Here is a 12,404-nt window from a genome sequence, read left to right as displayed (position 1 = left end):
GTACCTTGGGGTCTTGTTCGCGAGTGAGGGGACAATGGAGCGGGAGATTGGTCGGAGAATCGGCACAGCGGGTGTGGTATTACATTCAATTTATTGCACCGTTGTGATGAAAAGAGAGCTGAGCCAGAAGGCAAAGCTCTCAATCTACCGGTCAGTTTTTGTTCCTACCCTCACCTATGGTCATGAAGGCTGGGTCATGACCGAAAGAACAAGATCCAGGGTACAAGCGGCCGAAATGGGTTTGGATGGATGGATGGATTTTTAATGTGTGATTGTGTGAAGGTGTTCACGAGATACCAAACTTTCGGGAAGGGCTGTGTGTGTGCGTATGTGAGAGAGACGTGTGAGTGACGGAGGGATAGCAGAGAAAGGAAATGCAGCTGACCAAATACTCTGCGTGTTTTAAATAGCGTTAAAAAAAAAAAAAAAAAAAGAATAATGAAACGCAACGCTGGTGTTGATTCTGTGGCGCACCGCCACAAATTAGTCTATGTGTGGGAAACACTGCAAATCATTGTACAGTAATGTTATTTTATTGTGAATTTAGGCCTACCCTAATGTTTACTTACTGATCTCACACTCTCTCTCTCACACACACACACACACACACACACACACACACACACACACACACACACACACACACACAGTCTCATGACATTTGCATTGAACTTCTATATATAGGTCATTTCAAAAGACATCTGACTAACTGTGCGATTGCCACATATGACCTTTGCCAAGGTGGGTACATATTCTTTCTTCTATTTTATTATCATTGTATTAAGAGACAATATCTTGATTTTGATTGCACTATTACTTTGTTGTGTATGGCTCATGTTCTCTACTCTAGAATTAAACAATTTGTTTCTCATTAACATGGTTTGAATCTTGTTTACTTGATGGCTTCAAAACGTGAAGTATTTGTGTGCTCATACATACACATATATACATTCATACATATATATATATATATATATATATATATATACATACATACATACATATATTTATTATTTATATTTATATTGACATGAATTCATTGTATTCATCATCTATTTTTCTTCAGTCTAGCATTAAAACAGAGCCTCTTAAAGATCAATCTCAGGATATTATGAATTCTGAATATCGGTAAAGATCGATTTAAATCAGAAAATCTATTTTTCGAACAGCAAAAAAAACTGCATTTCAGTTAGAGCCAGCATTCATTTTAATCGTCACATTTGTATTGCTGCTTAAAATTTACTTCATAAATGTCATGCATGTATTTTATAGATTCATATGTCTGATTGACAAAAAGGTTTATGGGATGTGCCTTCTTCAGCAGACTGTTTGACTTGTCTTTGACCTATTAGGAAAACTCCAGGTGTTACTAATAACCTCTATTATGGCTTTGTTCTGTGTCCCAGTAAGTTATGACAGTGTGAAAGTCAGTCAGCATGAACAAAACCAGGAACCTGAAACTGAAGTACTTATTATTTCATGTATTATTTACACCGGTGTTTTTGTTTTACTGTGACATTTCTAAATGTCTCCTGTAAAAATTGTACTTCAGATTTTGAGTGCATTGATGAAAAATAGCAGGTTTACGTCAAGTATTTTACTTTTTTATATCAGCTCAAAGGGTTTAACCAGTTTGTAATGGACACAAGGAGAATTAGAAATACTTTGATCTGTAACAGGAAAATACTGAATCCAGAGTGTAAATGTAATCATGTGTCTTCACGTCGTTTAAAAGTTATCCTTTCAGTGGATTAGTCAGTGTTTATGATTTTTTCGTGCTGAATGATTTAATACCAAGGCACTCATGAGTAGCGCTGGGTTAAAACAATTGTTAGTTTGGGTGATCTGATATCCATTCAGAAAATCCAGAAATTGATATTTGAATATATGCCTTTTCAATGACTGTCAAGTTAGTCCTGTTAAGTAAAAATACTTTAAACTAACTTTTTAAGGGTCAATTCTTAATGTTATGCATTATAAAAAATATTTGAGGGTTGCTTCGTGCTTGTGTTTTTACAGCAGAAGTTTTCTAAGAATCTCTTTCATCAATTAAATCATTGGTGATGCCCAGCTCTACTTATGAGCTCATCTCTGGTAGACAAAGATATAAAGCTGGGACTTACATGATTCTTTGTGGACAAACTCAGTTTTATAGATCTGTCGATTAAATCAACTAATGGATTAGTCAACAAAAAAAAAGTGTTAGTTAAAGTTAACTGCATGCATACAAATGTAAATAACTATTGTTGATAAAATACACAGTGCAAGTGATTTATTCAAATTTAATTTACTCATGCCCTATATGAGTCTGAATCTAACATTTTTTTATGTAACATTTTAAAGCTTTGTATTTATATGAGAAGCTTCTTTCCAGCTGTTGATTTCTGTCAGCAAAGAACTCGACCTTCTGATCAATAATAATCTACTACTTTTTTCTCTTCAGCTGTAAAGTAACCAACAGTTTTCTGGTGAAACAGATTTGGACAGTCAACTCATGAACCTCTCAAATACTGGCAGCAATTTCACAACAGCTGTGTATCGGGACACTTTAACCACAGCTATAATCAAGAATGTGATTACTGTGGTTCTCTGCATCTCCATCAACTATGTCAACAGTACCCTGGTGTACACATTCACAAAACATCAGGTATGAGTCTCGTCTATTTCTAGAAATCCATTCAGCATGTATGTACCTAGTTGAAATTAATTGTATCCCTTCAAGCCCAGTTCAGACCAAAGATTTGCGAGCCAATCAACTCATAGCACCGAGTGCCTGAAGAGAATCAAAATCAGAAAAGGATTTATTGCTAAGTAGGTAACACTTCAAGGAACTTGCCTTGGTGTATGGTGCATACATAACAGAGCCTGACTGATATATCGGCGGGCCAATATTATCCGCCGATATCAGGCATTTTCCAAACTTTCGGTATCGGCATTTATAATGGCCGATAAATGAGTATTTAAAAAATAAAATAAAAACGGACGAAACACCCTTCAACCATGTTATGAGTGTTGCCGGTGCATAGTTTGTCCACCCGAGGGCACTCTACAACGTCCCTTTTGGCAACACTCATGTTTAACCCTTTAAGTTAACTCTTAAGTTTGTATTTTCATACATTTTATTTATCAGAACTTTAACATATTTTGATGTTTCTCTGTTCTGTTGTGACAATTAAACAGAAAAGTTTATTTTTAAACTGCATTATCATATTATTTTAGTGAGGACTCATAAATAACTACAAATAACTAATGTTAGGGAAATCTGTTTGTTTTGTTAGGCGTTTCTGGATTTTCTTTTTAAACATACAGTATATTGGCCGATATATCGGATTATTGGATTTTTAAATCTCCAAATATTTGTATCGATATCAGCCTTAAAAATCCTTTATCGGTCTAATTCATGAACATAATAAAGGAAATAATGTCAAAAAGTAACATGAAAACAGAGTGTGGTTTCTTTTTAGCATCTCACATTACACTTTAAGTCACTATTAACACTACTACGGTCAGAAACATTGTGCCAACATATGACGTCGCTGTCAACAGGCTTATCTGCTAATGTTAGCTACCGACCATTATCTTGAAACCATTCAGCAAATAGACGGTGCAGTAGGGTGCCGTTACCTGAAACCGGTGATTTAACGTCACCGCTCATTTTACACACTTTAACAACAAAACAAAACACTGAGTGAACATTACTAGCCACGTTTTTCATGTTGGTTTTGATGCGTATGCACCTCTACTAACCTGGAAAACGGTTTTAAAACAGTAACGTTAATACAGTGTGTCGGAGGAATACAGCGGGTCGGAGGAATAAAGCGTCTCCTGCAGCGGGGAGTCAAAGGCAGAGGGACCGCAGCGTTCGCTATAGGGCTGGGACGATTAGTCGACGTAGTCGACATCATCGATTACGTAAATGCGTCGACACAAATAATTTGCGTCGATGCGTCACTAAATAAAATAAATAAAACTCGCCTGCAAATTAATTAATGTAATGTGGAACTAATGTAACGTTAGATACGCGGGTTCTAGGGACACCTAATCTGTAGCCCCGTCTTAGCTCTGAAGCTAGCCGAGCTCTCCGCCTACATGCAGTTATTTGTCAGGTTGACAAATGAGGTCCAGTGAGTGAGTCAGAGATAGCAGCACAAAAGGACGAGTATGGCGAGTAGTGGCGACCCACAAGAGTTAGAGGACCCGCCGGCCTCTTTAAGATCGCAAGTTTGGGAAAACTTTGAGACTGTATGGCTGCAGCCTGGAGCCTCCCGTGTCATGCCCTCCCGCCTGGTGCCAGCAGGCCACCACAGTAAAATCAACATAGAGGAAACACTGCCAGCTACAAAAATATGAAAAGTTGGAAGTTAGAACGAATACACAGAGAGTCGTTGCTATGGAGATGATACAGCCTGTCGCATTGGTGTAAACTGGCAGGTTTCAGAACGTTGCAGACCAGAGCATTGATAGTAGTTGCAAGTTTCAACTTGTCTCAATATGACTCTTTGGTTGAGCTGGGCCTTAAGTTTGATTTATGGTTCTGCGTTGAATCTACCCCGTAGGTACGGAGTAGCCTGACGTTTACCTCCCAAAAAATATAACTACACATCACAGCGACGCAGAACACAGCAAATGTGATTGGACTGTGGCTTGGTAGCGTCGCATTTGCACCTACGCATTCTCGGGTTCTCCTTCTCCGTGAACAACATGGAATCAAAGAGAGGTTTAACTTTTCCTGCTACAGCTTTCCGACCGTGGTCAGACTTGCAGGGGAGACACTTTGTCTCTCTGTCGCCACCACCGGAGTCGGTACTCGCTCCGAAGCCAATACCCATCACTCTCTCACTCGCTCTACCTCACACACACACACACACACACCGGCTGTGCTATTCTCTTAAAGAGATACTCTAGATCGACGTAGACACATCAGCGCAGAAGTATAAATCCTAACAACGGCGTAGGTCACTTACGAAGGCTACAGCGTCGGTTCTGCAGAGAGCCCAAAAGCAACCATAAATCAGAATTAGGTGTAAAGAGTATGTTTTGATTTATGCTAATATAATAATTGGTACAGTTCATACTCTTTCCCTTTGTTTTCTAATCACTTGTGTCCTCCCCTGCAGGTTTTCAATGTGAACCCTCGCTACATCCTGTACATCCACCTGGTGATCAACGATATCATTCTGCTGAGCCTGTTTACCCTCCTTCAGGTCCTGAGTTACATTGTGTACACTCTTAACGTCTCTCTATGTATCGTTCTGGTAATGATTGCTATATTTGCAAGTCTAAACAATCCCCTAACACTAGCATTTATGGCAGTAGAGTGTTACATCGCCGTATGCTTCCCTCTCCACCACACCCAGATCTGTACAGTCAGGAAAACGTATGTTGTGATCGGCCTGATTTGGGCGATAAGTATACTCTCGATCCTACCATATTTGTTTGTGGCTTTGGCAACAGAATCCCTGGAATTCTTTCGTTCCAGAGTTTTTTGTCTCAGAGTCAATGTTTTTAGAGACCCTAATCTGACAGTGAAGAGAGATGTTTCCAACGCAGTGTTTATGATCATTGTTTGGCTCACTCTATTCTATACATACTTCAGGATCCTGTTCACAGCAAAGGCAGCTGCCAAAGATGCCAAGAAAGCGAGAAACACTGTCCTCCTCCACGGCTTCCAGCTGCTGCTTTGCATGCTCACCTACGTTTATGATCTCATGTTACAGGGTCTGACATACTTGTTCCCAAAAGAGGTGCTGGCCATTCGCTTCACTGTCTCGATATTTATTCAGGTACTGCCTCGATTCATCAGTCCGGTTGTTTATGGGCTACGAGACAAGATATTCAGGAATTATCTGAAAAGATATCTCTTCTGTACAACTAGTGCTACCACTCATCCACTAACAACTCTAAAGAGGGCATAACATCCTGTTTTTGAGTTGTTCAAGCTATGCTTACACTGTTTCATAATAAAGGGATAGTTCAGATGTTTAGAAGTGTGGTTGTATGAGCTACCTTTCCATAGTCAGTGTATTAGCTACAGTAGAATGCGGTCGGCACGCCCCCAGTTTGAAGAAGCAGACAGGAGTACCGACACGGAAGCTAAGCAATGTCCTGCTGTGGACGGAGGCAGCAGCTAAACGCATTTCATGCAGATGACATATACAACACTGGGTTAACACAACATTCTCTCGAGCTTTGCCTTTTGTCCACATATGGTCACATCTGCCACATCAAACAGGCAGAGGAAAAACCTGCTACTTACGGTGGCCCTGAAGTGCAAATCACAACAGTAATAAAGAAACAATAAGAAAAACGCAACAACAAATCATAAAACACAACGGCAAATAGGAAAACACGACAGCAAATAGGAAAACACGACAGCAAATAGGAAAACACGACAGCAAATAGGAAAACACAACAGCAAATAGGAAAACACAACAGCAAATACGAAAACATTTCAATAAATCACAAAACACAATGGCATTAACTTCTACCGGAAAAGGTAGGACCTATCTAGCAGAGGATGGACCCTCCTGATTGGACAGATGCACTGTCTGTCTTTCACGCTCCCAAATCACCCACAATCCTATGCGCGCGCGGCTCGTTAAAAAAAAAAAACAACAATGGCGGACCTAAGTGGGAGTTGGAGTGGCATCGCTGATGGCACAATTAACATTTAAATGTAAGTATATTTAGTGTTTGCTGTACATTTGTTATCACCGTTAATGTGTTACATCAATGTAAAGTGTAACACATTAATGCTGGAACAAATTGCTATTTTTTGCTATTAATTGCTATATTGCTATTACAATTAGTTAGATACACCCCGAGCTAACGTTAAGCTAACTGAACCTATCATTTAACATTAGGCTGTTAGCTAGCTGGGTTGCTGTCTTTTATGCCATATGTGTTCGTAACGTTTAGTGTCCGGTGGCATTTTCATCTCTTTTTCTAAGCCGTTACTGTATATGCGTAATGTCAGCAGAGATTTAGAATTTGATGTGTTTCTCAGTTGTAGCTGCAGGATTGGAGGTAAAGCTGCACCTTGTTAACTTCACTAGCAACGTTAAATGAAAGCTAAAATGTATGAGTAGCTTCCCATGTAACAATTATAAAGTTCTGTTATAGAATTTATAACGGTAAAGATCTTTTTCTTGTGTTTGCTGTCTTTTAACAGGGGACTAAGGAACAAATGGAGGCTGCACTAGCGTCACCAGAACGGAGAGATGAGGAGGAGAGGGAAAGCAAAAGACAAGCAGGGAGACGGAGGCCAAAGAGAGATGTTGAATAGATTATTTGCTATATTAGAGATTGCCATTCAAAAAAATAAATGCATTAAATTAACTTGTTTGTCTGTGTCTTTAAGTTTTTGGGTGTGTATATAATATAAAATGTTTTTCAATGTTTATTTTTCCATCAAATTATGACCTGGACACAGGAAACTTCTAACTGAATAATTATAGTCAGATTATATTTAGTTTTACAGCTAGTCACTTTGTACGGAAGCATCTGCTAAATCAATGTACAGTAATGTAATTTTATTGTAATTTTAGCTAGAATTTACAACTTACAAACTAAACTTATGAGGCATACCGCACAAACTGCATGAAAAGTTTCAGGCCCTCCCCGATGTTCACTTATTGATGACACACACACACACACACACACACACACACACACACACACACACTGCAACTACTATATAATAAGTCATTTTAAAAAGGCATCTGACTTACTGTGCGATTGCCACATATGACCTTTGCCAAGGTGGGTAAATATATTTTTCTGTGTTATTATCTGTGTATTAAGTGATAATATCTTGATCTTTATTTTACTTTTATTGTGTGTATGGCTCATTTTGGACTCTCCAAGTCCTCTACTGTAGAATTAAAAAGTATTCGAAAAAAAAAAAAAAAAAACGTTTTAATATCTCTTATTAACACGGTTTGAATCTTGCTCTCTCGATGGATTCGAAATGCAAATTATTTGTGTGCTTGAATATATATTATTTATTATTTTCAAAAACTGTCAACTGTTTCTGTTTTGGTGCTCAATGAATAACAGCAAATGTACAGAGAATAGTCTTTTCACAGCAGACGTTCTCATTTCAAGTCATTTTTTTATGATTTCATGTATAATCACATCTCTGGTAAAAACAAAGATTTAAAGTTGTGTTTTGCATTATTCTTTGAGGAGAAACTCAGTTTTTACAGATCTGTCGATTAAATCAACTAATGGATTAGTCGACAAAATCATACGAGTGTTAGTCAGGACAGACCTAGTCATAACACTGCTTTATGGTGGTTTTTGTGTAAATGTCAGTAATAAAATTAACTAAATATCAAAATAAAAATAACTACAATTGTGTATTGTTGATAAATACACAGTAAAAGTGACATTTATTAAAATTGAATTGACTTTTTTTGTCTTATTTGAGTCCAAATCTAATAATGTTTTTCATTTAGCATTGTAAAGCTTTGTATTTAAAAGAGAAGCTTCGTTCCAGCTGGTGATTTGTGTCTGGCAAAGAACTCGACCTTCTGGTCAATAACATTCTATCATTTTGTTCTCTTTAACTCTAACGTAACCAACAGTTTTCTGGTGAAACAGGTTTGGACAGTCGACTCATGAACCTCTCAAATACTGGCAGTAATTTCACAACAGCTGTGTATCGGGACACTTTAAACACAGCTATAATCAAGAATGTGATTACTGTGGTTCTCTGCATCTCCATCAACTATGTCAACAGTACCCTGGTGTACACATTCACAAAACATCAGGTCTGAGTCTCGTCTATGTCTAGAAATCCATTCAGCATGTATGCGTGTGTACCAAGTTGAAAATCATTTCATCACTTCATAGGATTAAAAAGTATGTTTTGATATATTCTAAAATAATCAGTGCCTGACATGGACTGGTACTCACTTTAGTATGGTGTTATATTTGTGCCTCATTCCTCAGCAAGCAATTGTTGCAAGAATTGTGGAGGTGATATCAAAGAAGGGGTCCTATGTTAACATGTTACTTGCCCTGTTAAGATGTGTTTGATTGAAATAGCTTTTGATTTCAGTAAATATGACCTCTAAATGCTGCAAATTCAACAAATGGCCATTTTCGGTTCTTTACAACCTATGAAATGTTTTGAAACTGTTGTGCATAATAATGTGGAACAGTGCATTTTGAGTTTTCATTGGGTGGTTTGTTCAATGAAATTTGACTCATACCCTAACGGTTGGTGACTTGAAAATTATACTGACTGTCATTTGCATTGACTATTTAGGAAAATCTGTGTAAATATCATTTGCATAATAATTTGGAACACGGTGTATATTTTGAGCACATTCATTACATTTTGAAAATAAAATATACACAAGCAAAAAATATAAACAAACAAAAATATATTCTGTGCTCAATTGTATTTGCGTGTTTGCTATTGTCCATAATAACCTGCAATAAGAACCCCTCTCACGCAGTTTACTCATATGTCTCTCATATACTCTTGCTTGTGGCGCTGGCAAACCACTGCTGCACACCTGTCATGTCTCTCTCAACCTCCCCACTCTGCACGCACTGCCCGCACACACTCAAACACACACACACACACACACACACACACACACACACACAGGCTTTCTCTTCAAAATGTAATGTATGTGCTTGCAATATATATTTCTCTGTCACAGTTGCTGGTGAGTGAAAAAATGTCCATTTGTAATGAAATGCATTCAAAAATGAATTTGAAGTGATACACTTATAAGATATCAGGGCTCGACAGTAACGGTTGCCCATGGCAATCAGATTGAGTCAATTGGCAACCGAGTCATGGCCTCTGGTTGCCCCCTTTGGCAACCACCTGTTCAATATTAGTGTTTTTTTAAATATATAAAAACAAATAAAAACCTAATAAACTGGAAATTCTTATTTCAAAAGAAGTCAATATTGTATTTGGTTGTCTCCGTAAAGTTTAAACACTACGTTCATGCGCAACACAACATTTCAGCTGTTGTGCGACCACTTTCCACACACGCATGTTCACGTTAACGGCACATGTTAAAATCCAGTGCTAATATGGTACCGGTGCCAGGTATCTACTGGACGGTATAGCAACGAGGATTTCGGTGCCTCATTATGGTGCCACCTAAATGTCTGCGCTGCTCTCTGATGCTCTGAAACAGACGTTAAACGTAACAGAATCCTCGCTGCATGTCACGCTAGTAAACATTAATAACACGTTACACTTGGCAGCAGGTAACGTTAGCCTACCGTTAGCTACAGTAGTAACTGGATAACACTGTTAAAATGCTGACAGCTAAATGGTGTAAAAGTGTGAATGTATTTCGCTGTAGAGGATTCCAACAGCGGGACGTATAACCGTGATGGTGCTAAGGCTATGAGCTAATAGACACAAAGTAGCACCAGGATCTTTGCTAGCACGCACTTGGTCACTGCAGTTGTCGGAAAAACAACACAGACGGGACTAAAAGTTGTGTTTACTTAAAACTGGTGAACCTTGTGGTGCATTCAACGTTATTGTAAAATACCATTTTTTCATCTGTTTTTGTCGTTTAACAGCAAGTTATTGGTGATAGAAGTAGTTATTGTTAAAAGTTATTATTACATTTTTAATAATCATTTAAATATTCCCCTTTTTTGTACTGATTTGAAAATTGATCTGATCTGTGACTCAAAACTGTTATCTGATCGTTGAGTTTTGTGATACGTTGCATTTGAGAGGGCCGGAAAATTATATTGCAAGCCTTTTTCTCATTGTTTCACTATTAAAATATGTGGTATAGTTAAAAAAAAAAAAAAAATAGCTCCAAATATAGGCAGTTTAAAACATGGCAACCATATTGTCAATTTCGGCAACCAAAAGCTAATGCCTGGTTGCCAAGCCTGACAACCATTTTAAAAAGTTAGCGTCGAGCCCTGGATATGGTTATGAATAAAAATATATCCAAGACACATGCAAGGATTATGTCATGCAACTGCTTAACTATGCTGCTAGGACCTTTTTTGGTCCAATTCAGGCACTGAATATCATCAATGGTACAGTCCTAATCACTTGTGTCCTCCCCTGCAGGTTTTCAAAATGAACCCTCGCTACATCCTATACATCCACCTGGTGATCAACGATATCATCCTGCTGAGTCTGTTTACTCTCGTTCAGGTCCTGAGTTACATTGTGTACACTCTTAACGTCTCTCTATGTATCATTCTGCTAATGATTGCTACATTTGCAAGTCTAAACAATCCCCTAACACTAGCATTTATGGCAGTAGAGTGTTACATCGCCATATGCTTCCCTCTCCGCCACACCCAGATCTGTACAGTCAGGAAAACGTATGTTGTGATCGGCCTGATTTGGGCGATAAGTATACTCTTGATCCTACCAGATTTATTTGTGGCCTTGGCAACAGAATCCCTGGAATTTTTTCGTTCCAGAGTTTTTTGTCTCAGAGATACCATTTTTAGAAACTCTAATCTGACAGTGAAGAGAGATGTTTCCAACTCAGTGTTTTTGGTCATCGTTTGGATCACTTTATTCTATACATACTTCAGGATCCTGTTTACAGCAAAGGCAGCTGCCAAAGATGCCAAGAAAGCGAGAAACACTGTCCTCCTCCACGGCTTCCAGCTGCTGCTCTGTATGCTCACCTACGTTTATGATCTCATGCTACAGGGTCTGACATACTTGTTACCAAAAGAGGTGCTGGCCATTCGCTACACTGTTTCGATATTTATTCAGGTACTGCCTCGACTCATCAGTCCGGTTGTTTATGGGCTACGAGACAAGACATTCAGGAAATACCTGAAAAGATATCTGCTCTGTACAACTAGTGCTACCACTCATCCACTAACAACTCTAAAGAGGGCATAAAGTCCTGTTTTTGAGTTGTTAAAGCTATGCTTACCCTGTTTCATAATAAAGAGATAGTTCAGATGTTGTGGAGTGTGATTAGGGGCTTTCCGACCAGAGGGATTTTTGCAGTTCTTAGAACTAAACGTTCCTAGAACACTTTTTTCGGCCAAGTTCCTCTGGCCTCAGTAGCGTACTTTTTTAGCTCCTACTTCAGAGCAGGGTCTTTTCCCTTTTCCCTTTTCCTAGGTGTACTTGATTGGTCGACCTTATAAGTCATGCCCACTGCCAACTCTGAAACTTGCAGACAGAGCAACAACGGGACATTTTTAACAATTTTCACCATCTTATTCATCATTAAATTCACTTCTGACAACGTTTTAGGCGAGAAATGAACTGTTTAGATTTCGAATATAGGCAGTCTTGCGAAAATGAATGCCGAATTGACAATTTGATTCAAAGTTTTCGGAGTTCAGAAGCTCCATCAAGTGAGGCGACAGCCAGCAAGTGCCTGCCCCGGCTTCTAGCTCGTCGCTCGGCCAGTCATGCT

At 38.6% G+C, this 12,404-nt stretch overlaps 2 protein-coding genes across 2 annotated transcripts; both read left to right on the top strand.

The window, feature by feature from the left end:
- The first annotated feature begins 2,494 nt into the window (after positions 1-2,494).
- LOC144516137 (odorant receptor 131-2-like) lies at positions 2,495-5,915 on the top strand. Its single transcript, XM_078247334.1, has 2 exons — positions 2,495-2,647; positions 5,118-5,915. The coding sequence occupies exons 1-2, from the start codon at positions 2,495-2,497 to the stop codon at positions 5,913-5,915; spliced, it is 951 nt and encodes a 316-aa protein (XP_078103460.1).
- Positions 5,916-8,621: 2,706 nt separating this feature from the next.
- Positions 8,622-11,875, top strand: LOC144516136 (odorant receptor 131-2-like). Its single transcript, XM_078247333.1, has 2 exons — positions 8,622-8,774; positions 11,078-11,875. The coding sequence occupies exons 1-2, from the start codon at positions 8,622-8,624 to the stop codon at positions 11,873-11,875; spliced, it is 951 nt and encodes a 316-aa protein (XP_078103459.1).
- The last annotated feature ends 529 nt before the right edge of the window (positions 11,876-12,404 follow it).

This window comes from Sander vitreus, chromosome 4, assembly GCF_031162955.1.
Source record: "Sander vitreus isolate 19-12246 chromosome 4, sanVit1, whole genome shotgun sequence".
NCBI classification, from domain to species: Eukaryota; Metazoa; Chordata; class Actinopteri; order Perciformes; family Percidae; genus Sander; species Sander vitreus.
This window is presented reverse-complemented; position numbering and strand designations above follow the sequence as displayed.

Excerpts from the sequence above, each read along its gene's own strand:
- LOC144516137 (XM_078247334.1), top strand. The coding sequence starts at position 2,495 with ATGAACCTCTCAAATACTGGCAGCAATTTCACAACAGCTGTGTATCGG. Across the intron at positions 2,648-5,117 it reads ACACATTCACAAAACATCAG|GTTTTCAATGTGAACCCTCG; the intron begins GTATGAGTCTCG and ends CCTCCCCTGCAG.
- LOC144516136 (XM_078247333.1), top strand. The coding sequence starts at position 8,622 with ATGAACCTCTCAAATACTGGCAGTAATTTCACAACAGCTGTGTATCGG. Across the intron at positions 8,775-11,077 it reads ACACATTCACAAAACATCAG|GTTTTCAAAATGAACCCTCG; the intron begins GTCTGAGTCTCG and ends CCTCCCCTGCAG.